Source organism: Limulus polyphemus, unplaced genomic scaffold (genome assembly GCF_000517525.1).
Source record: "Limulus polyphemus unplaced genomic scaffold, Limulus_polyphemus-2.1.2 Scaffold213, whole genome shotgun sequence".
Taxonomy (NCBI): domain Eukaryota; kingdom Metazoa; phylum Arthropoda; class Merostomata; order Xiphosura; family Limulidae; genus Limulus; species Limulus polyphemus.
The window spans coordinates 633772-651724 of record NW_013665823.1 but is presented as its reverse complement, the minus strand read 5'-3'; the positions used below and the strand labels follow the sequence as shown (position 1 = coordinate 651724).

The following is a 17953-nucleotide window of genomic DNA, read 5'->3' as shown; positions in this document are numbered from 1 at the left end:
TACAAGTTTTCACTTGTTATTATGATGTGCTGAATGTTTTTATATGAATCAAAGTTTCATTAATGTCAAGACATGCTTCATCTTTTCATTACTAACAACATTGAATTGATGTGACCCCAGTGGCTTATTACACTGACTCGGCAAGTGTTCCAGAATACTTGAATTTTCTTTTCTGAGTTCCTCACATGTTCTTGAAGAAAAAATAATAACTCATTTAGATCACTTTAATAAATATAATTCTTAAGTACTTATGGTAAGGTTGTGAAGATTGGATATCAGTCTTTGCCATGGTCAATAGCCTATATGATTACCTAATTCTAATTTTTACTAACTTTATATATAACTAAATGCTAACTATTTTTCATGTATGTTTTGGTTTTGTTCAATTAATGTAGTTTCAAGGGCAATAATATTCATAAGTCATTTTAGATCACTTTAGGGTGTGGGGATAAGTTAGCTAATTGGATAGAAGAGTAGATGAAGGATGGAAGAAAGCAGAAGGTTGTTATAAATGGAGTTCAGTCAAACTGGATTAATGTCACAAGTGAGGTACCTCAGTCTTATGATCTTTGCTCTTTCTGATTTACATCAATGACATAGATGAAAGAATGGTCAATAAATCACTTAAATTTACCAAAGATATTAAAGTCTTGGGTGTTGCTAGCTATCAAGAGAATGCTGCTGCTTTACAAATGGACTTGTATAATTTTATAAGCTAGGCAAATAAATGACAGATGGATTTTAATTATAATAAATGCAAGATAATGCATGTGGGTTATAATAATTTGAATTATAAATATGCGATGGGAATTGGATTTTCAGTTGTATCTACAGAAATACTGAATACACGTCTGGAGAGGTTATAATTTCATTGGATAGGCCATGTTTAGAGTATAGTGTTCAGTCTTAGGCTCCATACCTTAGAAAGAACATTGAATTGTTGGAAAGGGTTCAGAAGAAGGTTATCAGAATGGTACCTAGGATAGAGGGTTTGTCATATGAGGAGAGATTAAGATCTTTGAAATTTTCTTCTCTTGAAAAAAAAGAAGAGTAGAGGGGATCTGATTAAGGTGTTTAAAATTGTAAATAGAATTGATAGTGTTGATGCATCATCATTTTTTCATACTTAATGGACTAGGGGACACCAATATAAATTTGGGCAGGGTAGGATCATCCTTAGCTAAAACAGTTTTATTTTTCTAACAGAGTGGTTGGTCTTTGGAATAGGTTGCTGTTGGATGTTGTGAAAGCAGTAAATTTAAGTGGGTTTAAGAGAAAGCTGAATAACTACTTGAATGATAAGGGCTGGCTTTGGGTTGCTTTTTTTTAAACTTATAATAGTGTAGTTTATGGGATGTGATGGCCAAGATGGACCAATAGGTCCATTGCTGTTCCTAAACATTGTTATGTTAACAAAAGAAAATCTTTAAATGCTTAAAAGAAGGTTGTGGAGATTGGATGTCAGTCATTGTCATGGTTAATAGCCTATATGATCACCTAAGTCTAATTATACTAGTTAGTAACTTTATATATACAGAGAGAGAGATACTAAGTACTAATCATTTTTCTCCAACATTTTGCCTGCTAATCTGCTGCCATCAGTAGGGAAGACATGAGAAGGACTATTTCTATGTTGGTAGTGGGTGGGATTCATTCCTGGGTCTTCTTATTGGAAGTCTATTGCATCATCCACTTGACTGTAAAACTAGAAACAACTAAGTAATTGAATGTTTTCAAGAGTTTTTCTAGGTTTTGCTGGTTTTTACATTAGGTTGATTGAGTTTGTTATCAGTTAGGTGAATGTCGATTGCTTATTATAGCTTTCTTTACCTTGTTTATAATTCATTTCATTTTCATATTATACATTTTATTGTATGTTTTTCTGTGGCATGATGGGTTATTGCAGATATCTCATATTACTGTGTCTGATATATCTGTTATGTTTCTGATTTCTGAATTTGTTGGGTTTTTATTTCTCCAATGTATTGGAATCCATATTCACAAGAGATGCTGTAAATGGTGTTTTTCCTCTCTTTAATATTTAGGTGACGTGCTGTATTCTTTCCTCAGTGGGTCAATGTTAAGTCTGAATACTTATAATGCTACAAAATTGGTGGACACAGCACAGATAGCCCATTGTGTAGCTTTGTGCTTAACAACAAACAAACAAAATTGTTGTTAAGTAGCACCTACTGCTAATTTTTGGGCTATACTTTATTTGACTGAATAGTAGGAGTTACTCATAACTCTTATAGAACACACACACACACACATAGCCCATAAGTTTGGAGTTTAATTTTGCAACAAATGAATGTAAATGATGAACCCTCTGTTCATAGTACAGCATGTCAAACACAAAGCCATGCCTGGTTTATGAGTAACTAAAATTAATAGTAGTACACAGCAGGTAGTGGTAGTAAACTAAACAGAAAGCTACTATTCTTATTAGTTTATAAGAATATAATCTACTTAATGTAAACTACCCATATATATATATCATATATATCACATGCCCATTCTTGATTAACTGCTTGAGCATCAGTGCTGCTGTCTAGGGGGCTCATAGGAGGATAATCCAAATAAATTATAACTTGACCATTCTTATTTAGAAACCTAAATTTAAAAAAAACACAGTGCAATAAACATTTTGAGAATATTACAAACTGTCAGTCATTTTTTTGGTAACCTTGCAAAATACAAGTAATAAAAATAACTAATTTTAATGCTTTCCCTGTTTATTTTATTAATTAATCTGGATTACTACTGACGTATGAAATAAAAGATTTGCTTCAACTGAGATATTATAAACTTTATACATAAATCAAATGATAGGCCTAGATATAATTGTGCATTTGAAGAAAACTTTTTTTTTCCATGCAATACAAGTGCAATGTATACTTTGATATTGCTTCTTTGAAATAATAATCTTTGTTTACTTTAAAATTAAATACTAACAAATCTACAATAAAACCTCTGTTGCAGCTGGGAACGTAATATATTTCTTGTTAGCTAGAATGAAGATACAACTTCTTTTTCTTTCTTTTTTTCAAAAGCATGAGGATCAATCTTGAATATACTTAGATGTTTATTTTTACTGACTAAACACTTGCATTATGTATGTCAATGAATATATTGTGTTGTAGGTGCATTGGATTAGAAGGTCAGGTAAATGTGATGAACTGCTGCCATGACACGAATATCAGTCTAATTAGTGATATATAGGATGCTAATAGATACAAGTATGTAGATAACATGCAAATGATTTTTTTTAGAGATACATGACATATATTTTAATGATGCATTTACAACTTTTGACAGTTAAAATCTAACTCACTGAAGTAGCATCCTATGCACTTTAATGGCAAAGGTTATGTTGAAATGAATGAAATTATATTTATACTGATACCTTTGCAAGATGCACATGCAGCTGTGATTTAAAATATTGTATTATAAAGATTATTTTGAAGGAATATGGAATATTTTAAATTATTTTTAAGGGAAGCATATATGTTTGTGAAATAAGAAATTTATACAAAATGAAAGCATTAACAAGTGGGTATTGTTATTAGTTGCAGTTATATTAATATATTAAATGTTTTTCATTGTAATATTTAGTATATCATCAGTGATATTTGAACTAAGATGTATTTTAATTTAAATCAAATTATGTGGTCATAAAAACTATCATAATATTTAACAGTATTAATTTAATTTTTTCTAGAGTGTTGCAGTCAACCTGAAAGACACTAGAGGACAGTCTTTGGTGAAAGATGTAAGTAGAGGAAAACACTGCAAGGTGTGAAACATTTTTTTTTTACTTCAAAAACTGAAGTAGATGTACCATTTTAATTAAATACTACAAACTTGTCTGTTGCTTTTTTACTCAAAATAAGTCTGACAAGGAGTGATATAATATGATATGTTTGTTTCTGGTTAACATTATCCTCATGGTCTTCCTTAATTTTGGCACAGAACATTAACTTTTATTGCAGTGATAATACATAATTAATAGTTAAAAAATATATAATGTACACACAATCTTTTAAAGGAAATGTGTGTGTGTGTGTATATGTTTTGTTAGCTATGAAAAAAACAGATTTTTTTTGTGTCACTCACACTACTGTAGACAGCTTATAAACATGTAGAATACACATGTGCTATGAATTTTACTGTAGTTGTCTAAAGTTTATGTGGTTTACAAAAATCAGGTCATGTTTTTGTCTAACAGCTAGCTAAACAATCAGATGTATTGGTTGAGAATTACCTACCAGGAAAGTTGGATGAACTAGGATTAGGTTTTACCCAAGTTTCTGAAGTAGCACCCCAGTTAGTCTACTGCTCAATATCAGGTACAGGAAATTATTTATATATTTTTATAAAACAAACTTAACTGTTAAGAAAGTTGGTATCATGATGTTGAATACCCAAGCTAAAAATAAAATAAAAATCAGAAATGTTCTCGATTTTTAAAATCTTAAAAAAGGTATTATACCAATTTACTGAATATCTGTTATACAGGATAATATGTGTAAAGTTAACAGTTGTGTAAAATCTTTGACAATAAAGTAAGTAGAAAGAAAGAATATAACCTTTAACATTATTTGACAACATTTGTTCTTAAGTGAAGTAATTAATCCCATTAGAAATCTTGAAGATCTTTAACAAACTGCTACATATAATATTTATGTTAATTTTCCATGACTATTGTGCATATGTGTTAGTATATTTTTCCAAGTTGGAAAGTATTTTGTATCTTTTGAGAATAACCTCAAAAAACAATTATCTAGAAGACAATATAGAAACACATCTTGATTTAAAAAAATAAAAGGGCATAATCACTGAATATTATTTTCACTTCATTCATCTCGCATTTGTTACTGTGTCTGTGATAATTTAATATTTCTTTATACTGTGATTATGTTAGAAATAACTGTATTCTACTGTACGATATTGTAACTGCTAAATATATTAAGATTTCATGGATGTATTTTATAAATAATGACATAGCCAAAACAAAATGTTTTCAGCTGTTTATATACACAAGAACAGAAAAAGGTGGAGAAATCCATTGTTATCCCTACTCAGTACCTTGTTCCTTTGGGGGGTTTTCTTCAATTCCAACCTCAGTTGGGCCCAGCCTTCTCCACTTCATCTTCAGGATTGGGAGCAAGCAGTCCACAATACCCTCACCTCACATTCTCTCACAGCTTAAGAGGTTCTATCCATTTTGGTAATGTGGGCTTCCTTGGAACCTCTCATTCCAGTGTCCGACCGAAGTTAAAGGAATAGAAACCAACGCAGAGGTAAGGGTAGAGGAGGTTGTACAAGTAAAGGTCAGTGCAGAGGGAAACATGGTTGCACTGGCCAATATTGAGCTACAAGTAGGACTAGACACTGATTGGTTTGGATGAGGAATAGAACTCTAGAGAGGAGTTAAATAGGAGGGTAAGCATAGATGTGGTGACCTCTCCAATCTTGACTCAATGTGTCCACTCCCTAACGGGAGACCAAAAGGAAGGAAGTTTGGTGTTCCAGTGGGTGGTGAAAGCATCGATATAAAGTGTTCCCAGCTTGGAATTTAACCACTGAAAGACATGTGGAACGAGGGACCACTCAATGACCCTGGCAAGCTATGACCACCATGTGGTGACTGTGGGTCGAGAAAAGGAGATACAGGGTCTGAAAGCACAGAGACTTGGATTTGGTACCCCTTGCTTGGGGATATAAGTGCCACAGTGGAGTTGTCAGAGTGTACCATAACTACCCTCCCCAGCAGGAGAGAAAAGAAGTGGGACAAAGCTTGATGAACCGCCATAAGTTTGAGAATGTTGATATGGAGAGAAGAAATATCCCAAGTGTCAAGGTAAACACCCTGACCCTCTAAAAATGCATCTATGAATAGATGTAAGTTTGGACTGGGTGGATGAAGCAGTACCCCCACAGTGGTCTGGTTCCTGTCCAGTCACCAAGTCGGGCATGCTATGATTGGGGAAGGAAGGGTAAAAGGGTGGTCCAAGGGATCTGAGTAGAAGTTCCACTGATCAAGAAATGTCCACTGAAGAGAGTGCATATGAGTTTGACCAATAAGGTGAAGAACTAGTAAAGTTGAGGAGTAGAAGGGTGGATGGACGACATGTTGAATAGACCAAAGAAGGAAGGTAGACCATTGCCTTTGGTAAATGGACATAGAAGGTCTGATGGATCAGTAAAGGAAAAATGCAACATGTAGAGTCAGTCCCTGGACTGAGGCAATGGATTTGACAAAAGAGATGTGTGAAGATGGATCGTGGTGACATCTGGATAAACTGACAGGGGAAGACAAAACCTTACAAAACTTGTCAAAACAGGTGTTCAACAAGGCCACCCAATAGTTAGACACAGTTCATGTTGACAAGCCTTTGTAAAAAACAAACCTTCCCTTCTTTTCCACTCCTTTTGAGTCATGCGTCCTCCAAGTTCCTTTTTTGCTTGATTGGGATCTCACTTGGTCCTTTATGCCATTTCCCATCCTCCCTTCAAACCTTTGTCTATGTGTTTCATGTACCATTTCTCTCTCAAGACCTATTTCCTTCTCCTTCTTGGTTGCAGACATCGTCAATTAGATATTTATGCTGATAACATTATCCGCATCCTTTACCATTCCTCTTGTGTCATCCTATATCCCAACTGGTCTTTCCTCTCTAAGAACAATGCTAACTGTGAAGGTGGTTTGGCTTTCATACCCATTTTCTTACCTTCCATTTCCCACCTGTATTCCCATTCCATTCTGATCCTGATTGTCTTCTTTGTCCAGTTCACTCCTTATGGTGGTATGTGGAACATCATTTGTACTTTCAGACTTCAAGTTCCAAACTTTTCATTCCCTGAAACCTTTCCGTTTCCCATGATTTGTCCCCTGTCATGCTAACTGGTTGGGTTCATCAACTTGTTAGACTGGCATATTTGGACTTATCCATGGAAGGTCGCCATCTCCACAACAATTCTTTTCATCAAATTTGTCATATCACCATGTCTTTGACTGCTCATCTTCACCATCCTTTGGAGGAGATCAATCAGGCCAGAATGTGGATTACTCCCAATACCTTCATTGCTCATTATCTGCACAATCTGGCCATATCTTCCTCAGGTGGGTATCATCTCCCTACTGTGGCAATTCTACACATCTGTTCACCTTTGACTGGCGGTAAGTCTTATCACTTCCTTTCATTTGTTTTAATTTTCAACAACCCTCGTTTTTACCACTGATAATGGGATCCCACTCTGTGGTGGGTGTTGCCTGGTCAAATAAGCTTTCCCAACCTGTACAACTTACTAATTGCATTATAATGCTCACTGTAGAGATGGGGCATTTCTGCAAGACCACTTGTGAGATATCCAGTGGCACATATATATATTGTGGGATGTTAGTTTGGAACAAGGGGCATGTTAATGGGGGATTTCACAACCCCTCCACCCCATTATTGATGTTATTCAACATTTATTATCTTTGACATAAGTTAACTACATTCATAGATAGCACTACATTCTTACACCAAACAAAATAACTTTATTACATTTTCCATCCGCTCGATGGGACAGCAGTAAATATTCAGATTTACAATGCTAAAATCAAGGGTTCAATTCCCTCTGGTAGACACAGTAGGTAGCTGATGTGGCTTTACTATAGGAAAACACACACACTAAATTTTCTATAATACATGAATGTCTTGTATATCTCAGAGAGTGTGCTAGCACTCTATGGAGGAATGCAATGAAAAAAATGGCTGCCAATATTGCAATAATACATAAACTCAGATGAAGTCAATACTACAACAGCCACCATAATGCTGATATTAAGAGCTGTTTCTTGAGTTATACCCCTTCCTACTTTGACCCATGACCATACAACTTCGTCCTGTAAGACACTTCTGTGGCCAATGACCATCAATTAATTAATAAACTAACAGTGTGGAAGGACATTAAGAGGTGGGTGTTGAAAGCGAGTAACAGAAAGTATCCCTACTGCCACTACTTTGGCCACTACCTCTTTGTACAAAGTCATCCTGATCATTGCACAGTGTATACCATGTCTTAGTGGGTTATTAAAGCTGAGAAAAAACTTTTGGTGAGGTAGTAATGAATACTGTAATAATGTTATGTTATAAATAAATTGTGTGAAAGTTAAAATTTTTTCATTATTTATCATAGCATCTACCCCCACATTTTTGTAAGTTCATAACCCAGACAAAGGATGGGTACCTCAGCTTGTGTATATATATATATATATGGTTTTAGATATTAATATGTTTCACTCATTGGACGAGTGTCACTCATGCATTTCTGCCCATCCCTCTGACCCTTTGATTGAATAAATCATGGGCGATCTTTTTTTTCAAAATAGGTAATCATAGACACCATCATGTTTACTTCCCCTCCTCCCTTTCTTCTTCCAGTGTGCACAGGAGTCCTTACCACTTCCCAGTTCTTAATTACTGGGGTAGTGAACCATGGAGGCTTCCCCCTGAGTGAGTTTAGAAACTTGATTTACCATACACACTCATGATTATACATTCAATTAGAAGAGGGCAAAGCTGTTTTCCCTCCTTCCATTTCCTCTGAATGTTACAGAAGTTTCTTTTCCTGCTTCTAGAATTGAGTTTGGGGAACTTTGCCCAGTAATACCAGCAACAGGATGAATGTACACTGTTCCTCCTTGTAATTCCGGGTGCAGGATGTCTCTTTCCCTGCATTTACTGTTGAGTAAGTTATGGTTTCTGCTCCTAATACTGGTTACAGATATTACTGTTCTAACAGTTGAGTTGAGGCAATGCCATGACCCCATAATGCTAGACTTGGTTTGTTGTACTTCTTTCTCCTACAGTGGTTTTGGAAGTTTGTCTGATTTCAGCTGAAAGCTAACTTCCTCTTTTTAATTCCAATTGCTTGACGTATGACACTGTTTACTTACAGTGGGGCTTGTAATACAGTATTTGTAATACAGTCCACATGCCATAGTCATTATGTTTGTTACAATGTATTTGTTTTATCTTTTTTTTTTGATCATCAACCTCCTAATGCCGAGTACAAGTTATGGAACTACATCTGTCCATTTGAGGTTGTGAATGTACATAGCCAATTCTGTTTATATTTTACTATAGGTGGCAACTCTAAGAACAAATTGCACTTGGGTACCTCCTTTTTTCACCTCCATCAGATTCATTTTCTACTTCAAGGGCGAAGAACATACCTGTTCCAGAAGTAGAGCAGTACCCCACAAGTTTGCTTCATTTTCATCTCACACCCATTCATCCTGGGTGGTCGCTTTTGGCTTGGTTGGATTGTTGTGTGCCTAAACCAGCCCCTCCACCTCTGCATTATGGGATTCTAGCTTTGTGTGGGAGGTGGTAAGGCTGTATTGGAAGTTAACGTTTTTCTTACACCGAAAATGTATTTCTGATAGGTACTTACCTTCTATCACACACTTCCCACCCACCCTCTCACTACTGGTGTTCCTCTTTTAGAGCCTGTCAATTCTTGAAAGTGAGGATTGAGCAGGAATAGCAAAGACAGCTAGCCACACCAATGTAGGTGGCACAATACTATTGATAGAGAGTAGTCACATGATATGTACATGTTGAGAAATGGCACAAAATTGATGGGGTATATAGACTTGTGTGCTGAGTGTGAAAATTTTTGAGCAATGTTTAGAGGGCAGAAAGATGATATAGATAGCTTTTTGTGAGAGGAAGTAAGTACCTATTGGAAATACACTTTCAGTATAAGAAAAATGTTAACATAGGCGAAAATCTTATCAGTTGGAAAACCAAATGTACATAGTTTTATGAAAATCACTATTTAGTTTAGAGGATTGACCAAACACCAGTAAACATACTAAGGACTTTTACATTGCATAAGAACTGTAAATGTTGGGGAATAGTTGTAATACTTCTAATATTAAACCTGATTCAGTTATTTTTGCAAACAAAGCTTAATCATGAAGAAAGGTTTGTTGTAAGTGATACTTGTGGCTTTGTTTTCTAGACGAAAATTTACTCTTGCCTTAAGTTTACTAAAATGACTATTAAGCTTTAAATAGTACTTTTCAATTTTGTTTTTCAAAATTATTTTAAAATTGTTTCTATCAATGAAAACAATTTTATGCCAAGTAAAAACTATTTCACTGATCTCCATACTTGGTGAGATATTTTAAATTTCTCTTTCAGTTCTTCATAAAACCAAAAAAAGTGTTAAAATTATCATTCCCATAATTAGTAGTCTATATAATCACCGATGTCTAGATATTAATTAATAAGTAGTTAATATAAATACTATCAACCGTATGAAAACCTATCCATAGGCTTAATCTTTTACCAGTACTCGGTAACCTTTACATGGAACATTTTATAGTTGGTGCCCTCAAAACAGCCATTCTATTCCCCAAGAGTTGGGTCAGATATGTTGACAGTATATTCATAATACACACTTTATAGACAAGATTCAAGCATTCATGAAGCACCTGAACAAGATGCTGCAATAGAAATAGAAAAGTAACAAACTCCAATTCCAACATGATGTTTACCAAGATGCATAACTCGTATACCACAGGAATTTAAAAGCCACAGATAAGGGGAGAATCCTCAACTATAAGTAAAATCACCCCAATAGTGTAAAGATAGGTGTCACAGGCTGCCTTGTTTCTAGAATTAACAAGGTTTGTTGTAATACTGAAGAAGCTAAGAAGAAAGACAAATAACTACAACCCTCTTTAACAACGTACATCCAACACTTGAGTAAGAATGAAAAAATAAAAACCAAGAACAAACAGGAAGAGATGTTACAGACTTGCTGCCGTATTCCCATGCTCTTTGAAAACGTACAGAGGATATGTAAAGAAGATAGCATAAAATCGGGAACTATATTCATAAGCCACAACACAATATGATCAGTTATTACACACTAAACCACCTGAAAAATAGAGGAAAAACATCATTCACTACATCCCCTGTGAATGTGCATTCCAATACATTGGAGGAACAAAAATACCAACAAAAGTTAGAATTCATGAGCATAATAGACATACAAGACTTATTATTAATCTATCTGCAATAGCCATAGGATAAATGAAATTATACTAAAATTATAGGATATGAATCACACTCAAGAAAAGGAAAGAGTAAACTTTTTTATACATCAACCTGACTGATAACACAATCAGTTGACCTAGCATAAAAGTCAGCTAAACTTGGATACCTTTTTGAAAACATTCAAATAATTAATTCAAGTTGTAATGGTAGAGGCTGCAGTCAAATGGATAGCACATCAGACTTTCCACCAAAAAAGATCCAAGACTGCATCTCAGTCCCTTCCAACACAGAAATTTCTTTTTTCAGACTTCCCAGTGGAACATGAGATAAAAAATAATTATCTAGTAATAAAATGTGATAATTTATTATAGTTTAAATAAATAAAGTTAATAAAGTTCACTGTTATTTATTAGTCAGAGTCAATGTTAAAAGAGAGAGAAAACATAGCATGGTGAATAGCATACTAGGGGATAAAAATCATCATTTTAACTTTTTTACAAAAACTTGCAAACACACCGAGATCAGAAAGCATTGATGAATGATAACTTTTCAATCAACTTCTAGTTTATCATGCAGAATATTACCCTGTACCAAGATATTCAAACATTCTAAAGCTTGCATGTTTTTGTTAATGTTTAAATAAGTTTTAAAAAATGGAGGATTTTGTCTCAAATTTATGATAAAATCAGCTCCAATGTTATTGTGGTTTTAACCAGCTTTGATTTCCATCCTTATGTTCATATACTTGTAAGTTTAGGATAAGTCCATTTTATTGCTCTTCTTTATATTGTGTGCATAACTTCAGATAACAATACTTGAGGCATTATTTATTGTGAAAAAAAAAACTGCAACATATTGTCTAAGTTGTTTTAGTTTTAAGGAGTGATTAATTTTTGAAACTTAATGATTTGAATATTTCTTTGCATCAGGTTATGGTCCAAGTGGTCCATACAAGACCAGAGCTGGCTATGATGTAATTGCGGCTTCAATAGGAGGCCTGCTCCACATTACAGGGCCACCAAATGGAGATCCATGCAAAGTTGGTGTAGCCATGACTGACCTTGCCACAGGATTGTATGCACATGGAGCAATCTTAGCAGCATTGTTGGAAAGGGAGAAAACAGGTCGAGGTCAAAAGATAGATTGTAATCTTCTGTCTACGCAGGTACATTGTTGTCAGTATTTCCTCCTAGGGTAAAGGTGTTCATATTTGTGAAGTTAGAATTTTTCAGAAGATGCACAGTTTGATATCAGGTTGGATTCAAATACATAACAGCATAGCATACCAGACCAGTAACCATAATTCACCATCAGAGTTAGTATTAATTAGTATCTCATTCCCAAACATACATACTTCTTCTCATACTTATAGCTATTAATCAACTGCCAGGGTTCTTCCTTTGCCCATATAAGTATTGGTCTAATTTTTTCTTACTTGCTCCAGTCCTTCATACCCCACTCAATTGCCCTTGGTGATATTTATCTCATGATACTCTCCACCTACATCAGTGTGCCCTATATCCTAGTACTGTATATAAACATCTCATTTATATAATGTTATCACCTTTTCTCGACAAAGCATCACTAACAGGTTTCCCAGTATTACAATCAATTGGAGATACTTTGAACACTACTAGTATATGGGTTCCTCTACTGCCACCTCATCCAGAGTTCCATCTTTTCATGAATGCCTTGCTTCATGGATGGCATGCATATACCAACAGTCAGGAATTCTTTGGTCAATGCATGGATGAAGTGGATTCTCTACACAATGTTTTCATCCTTCTTGCTCTTCAACAGGCAATGCCTCATGGTCTGGGCCTACTAAAGGATAAATCGTCAGGCTTCACTCTGACAATTCTATGGTTGTTTATTGTGTTTCTCATCAAGGAGGCAGGTCTAATGCTCTTTGTTTTCGAAATTTGGACCTCCTTCTCGGGACCATTCCTAACTTATCACCTTTCTAGCTTGCCATGTTCCACGGGTGATGCCTGTGGTAGCTGGTCAGTTGTCTCAATCTAGATAGCTTTTTCTGACAGAATAGATGTTACATCACAAGATCCTGGCTCTCATTTTGCAACTCTAATTGGTGGGTTGGCCTCTTATTGGATCACCCAACTACTGACAATTTGGTCTCCAGTAACTCATCTTCAGGCTTTGGCAATAGATGCATTCCATTTGTACAGGACAGGATTACAACTCTGAGCCTTGTTTCCATTTCATATGGTACCCAGAGTAGTAAATATGATTTGTTCCAACCCAGTGTCAGATCCTGTTGATAGTACTAGATTCGCTGTTACAAACTTTTTTTTGTGGTCCCTTCCAGTGTGTCCAACTATTCCACTTCTTTCTAGGCTCTCTTTGTGGAGACAGCCATGATATGGTATGCCTGGTTATCCAGAAGCTCAAGTTTCTGGCATAGAGGTTATGCTGTTTTTCACATGGTATTGGAGTTTAATTTCTAAGGTTGCTATGTATCTGTCTCAATTTCTGCTTAGTCCGAAAAGCACATTTATGAACAGTAATGACATGCATATCGGCAATGGTGTATAGAGAGGAGGTTGAACCCATTTCAATCAGTAGTGTCAACCATAACTCGTTTTTTCACCTGATTCTTTGGCAGAGGTTTTTGCATCTTCCACATTTGGTTTATTTAAGATGGTCGTACTGACTACCGTTCAATTATTGCAAATACATATTTTTTTTTAGTCTCCAGCTCTCCAGGTTCCTCAAGTTGCTTTGGGTACTTTGTCCCAAATGCCCATTTCAGTTACCTACCAGATATATTAAGGTTACATTGCGTGTTCTTTCTCAACACGTTTGTGACCTGGCTCTTATATACTATGTATCTCCTTTACCTGCTGGTTTATTTTTCATGGCTGTTGACCTACAGCTATCACCAGTTGGAGTGATTTGTGCTGTTTGTCCACTCACCACTTTCTCTACATCCTCAGACCAGTTCTTCTTACCCAACACTGTCAGACAGGACAGAGGTTCAGTCCTTTTCTCCAATTCATCTGATCACTATTTCTCTCTTCTATGTCCAATCAGATTTCGATCTTGATCATGTTCAATGAGGGTTTTGTGACTCCCTAGTTCCACTAGTAGAATCTGGGTAATGCGCATTGAGGAGTACTGAGGAGTCCAGTGCTCTGTAAACAGTGCAACAGGTGAACCAAGTTCTCAAAATTTTTAAAAGCAAATTGACTTTGATTTATTCAATTCAAAGATTGGCAGGGACAAGCAGGATCCCCTTATGCTTTACTCATGATAGTCTATGAGTGGAGGTCCATCATAGAACAGTAATACCACCTGGTCATCTCCTAGGTGGCTTGTTGCAACCCGTATAGAGTATATAGAATTAGTGGTTGCTTGTGCAGAATTAGTTTGATAAAAGCACATCTATCTGGGCAACACTTTCCACAAAGTGGAATCTTGTGAAAACAAGGTAAGGGACCCTGAAAGGTAGAAATGAATATACTCACCCTTCTGGATAATCTAGCAGAAATGGTTAAGATAGCTACAGGGGAAAGGCAAAATCATCAGATGAAGAGATTGCCAGATTATGCAAATAATGTCAGATAAAGGTATTGGGGAAGGTCCACATACCAGGTTATACAATGACCTCCAGCAGGCAATTTGACTGGACTGCTAAGGACATATAAAAGTGACAAATCTGATTAAATTCGACTCGCAGAAGATTGCTCACCTTCCAAAAAAAATCCAGAATAAAAAATCATTGTCTAGTATCTCTGAAGGTATTAGTCAAGGCAACAAAACCTTTTACTACACCCAGTTTCCTGTCATTGGGGTGGTGGACAGAGCCTTTTCCTCCAGAGTGTTAGAGTGAATTCATCCACTGTTGGAGAAGAGGGCGAAGTTGGGGGCCCTCTTACCCGGGTCCCTGGGTGTTTTCCCCAGATGTTGGAAGGAGTGGCACCAGCCTGTGCAGGAGCCTACTTGTAATATGAGTTCAGATTTGATGCTTGGCTATCTGATTGGGGTATGCATGGCCCTTCTTTTTAATCAATATAGATTCAGTACATTGTTCATGGAAGAGTGTCCAGTATCTCCTCGTAATTCCAAATGCAGAATGGTCCATCGGTCCTTGGTTGAACACAATTGTTCTACATCCTCCCCATAATTCCAGGGGCAAGTGGTATATACCTTGCCCACACGGTTGGGGAGTGAGGATGAATGTTCATAAATCCAGACCAGAAGTTCTGTTTCCTTTGGTTGAGTAAGGCATACACAATCCCATCATTCTGAGCCTTTCAGGCTTCTTCAGGTGGAGGGGAAGGTTTGTCCACTTTGGTGTTGCTTAAATTCTTGTCATGATTCCCTAGCCACCAACGTGGGATATAGGGACTCCTTAATTCCAACCCCATTGGTTGGGGCTGGCCTATAGTGATGATAACTCGTGTAACATTCCACCCATGATACAGGAACTCAGTTTTGGGTGAAGAACAAACCTGTTCTGGATGTAGTGCAGTTTCCCCACTATGGTGACAATCTTCTGTTGACACACCCATGTTCTATGCAGATACTTTCTGTATGGATAATGCCCTCACTAGCCCCTTCACCTTATCAATGTGGGATTCTAGGTATAAGTGGGAGTGGAGGTAGGTATGTATGTTTTAGAAGTTAACATTTTCCTAAATTAAAATGTATTTCCAATAATACTTACCTCCTCTCACATTCTCCTGCCCTTCCTCCCCACTAAGAGCCGATGTTATTGACTGGGACTGAGCCAGTCTCAAAAAGGGGATAACATTATCTGAATGAGGTGCTTATATACAGTACCAGGATAGAGAGTGCATTGGCATAGGTGGAGAGTATCACGAGATAAATATCGCCTAGGGAAATTGAGTGGGATATAAAAGACTGGAGCAAGCAAGCAAGAGAAAATCAGACCAATGCATAGATGGCCAAAGGAAGAAACCCTGGCAGTGGAGTGATAACTATAAGTGTGAGAGGAGATAAGTTGTACTGGTAATAAATTTTCAATTTTGTAAAATGTTAACTTTTGCAATACATAGAAAAACATTTTTTATACCAGTTTCAAGTCAGTAGAGATAACAAACAAATTAGAGCTCAGGACCACAATAGACATACAAGACTTAACCACATAAAATAACAATTTTTATATATGCAAATAAGACTATTATAAACAGTGATTTTTCTCATGTTTTACTACCCTTAACTATAATTTAGGTTATGATCCTGTTTAAATATTTTATTTTTATAATTATTTCTGTTAAAAAAATAACTACTACTGAAGAAAGAAAAATGCCAGAATTACTTTATTTACCACAATGCCAAATCCACAATTTTAAGTGGTCAAATTATTTTAAACAAAAAAAACGTCTTGTACACTGTATATTATTTTAGATGCTAGTTGATTTCTGTTGACAATACAAACAACAGACTTCATTCATATATTTTTAATGTGATGATTTTAGTAGTTCATCTTCTATTGTAATCCCTATTGATACTATGTTTTTAGTATGTTGATAGTATGATTTTTAAATATTCTGTATTTATAAGTTTTCCAGTTAACAAGACTAGATGACATTTGTATTTTTATTTGTGTAACATAGCTAGCACTAAACCTAAAATGTTAAGAAAGTTGTTGTTGTTTTTTAATAAGATTTATTCTAAATGTTAATACAAAATGTACATTCTTAAGATGATCTCATTCTTAACCTGTTGATTGAAGTTATTTCTGTACTTTGACATAGGAAATATTGAACGACATCACTGCATCAGGAACACACATAAACTTCTGTCAAGGTGTCAAAACAGTTTCTAAATTCAAATTATGGTCACAATAAGGGAACCATAATTTGGAAATAAATAATAAATCATTCGTCTGTTATTGAAGCAATACCATCAAACGTTTTACTGTTGGTGTAAACTTCATATCAGTTTTTAGCAACAACGTTATGAATTTCTATTATAACAAATATAACATCTACTCACCAAATATTATTCTGTAGGTGTCACTACTTGCCAATCTTGGATCCAATTACCTGAATGCTGGTAAAGAGGCCATACGTTGGGGAACTGCTCATGAGAGCATAGTTCCGTATCAAGCTTTCCAAACCAGTGACGGGTATATTACTGTTGGTGCAGGTAGTGATGAACAATTTCAGATTTTTTGTAAGGTATGGTTATTTTCTGCAACATTATGTTATATTTTATTTTGCAAATTATAAAATGTGTGAATCACCTTATTAAAAGAAATCAAAGAAACGATGATCTGATAAAATTTAGTCACATTAGCTAGTCATTTCATTGACAAACAAAACTATGAATCTAGTTTTTATGTAAGTAATTTCTGTTGAATCTGAAGTAATTTGAGCAGTGAAATTTGTTTGAAATGTAGTGAATTTAAGTCTACTTATATAATTGAAATTTGTGATCAAAGATCAGCATTGATTTTTTTTCTTTACATAATAAAAAATGGTAAATTGAAATTAACAGTTTACTGTCTATCTGTACATGTTAAATCATCTAAAATCAGATGTTGTAACATTTCTTGAAATATGACTAAGTCCACCCATTCAAATTTAAGAATCCTTTGTAATGCAAATTGTGCAAGAACATTACATATTAAAAGCTCTCTTTTCATAATACATTTTAAATATGTCAATCAGTTTATGACATGATTGAAGCCTTTCATTACTGATTTAGTAATTTTTTAGTGTTAATTGAAATTACTGTAATTGGCAGATACCATGAATCTGTTCAGTTTTAGCCTATATGCATTATTTCATTTCAGACTGTTTTCAAATTCAAAACTGTACATTTTATGAAGAAAGTTATAATGCTTATTTTATGTTCATATGCAATATATATATATATATATATATATATATATATATATA

General features: G+C 35.2%; 1 protein-coding gene across 6 annotated transcripts in view; it reads left to right on the top strand.

The window, feature by feature from the left end:
* LOC106478461 (succinate--hydroxymethylglutarate CoA-transferase-like) overlaps nt 1-17953 on the top strand; it is a 52361-nt gene that overhangs the window by 25526 nt on the left and 8882 nt on the right. For all 6 annotated transcript variants that reach the window (XR_002609909.1, XM_013939005.2, XM_022382054.1 and 3 more), the window contains 4 exons: nt 3722-3772; nt 4229-4349; nt 11993-12228; nt 17063-17230. Coding sequence is in view for 5 of the 6 variants with exons in the window: in XM_013939005.2 (XP_013794459.1) it covers nt 3722-3772; nt 4229-4349; nt 11993-12228; nt 17063-17230 (576 nt within the window). In the remaining variant the exon portion in view is untranslated. The remainder of the gene's footprint in view (nt 1-3721; nt 3773-4228; nt 4350-11992; nt 12229-17062; nt 17231-17953) is intronic.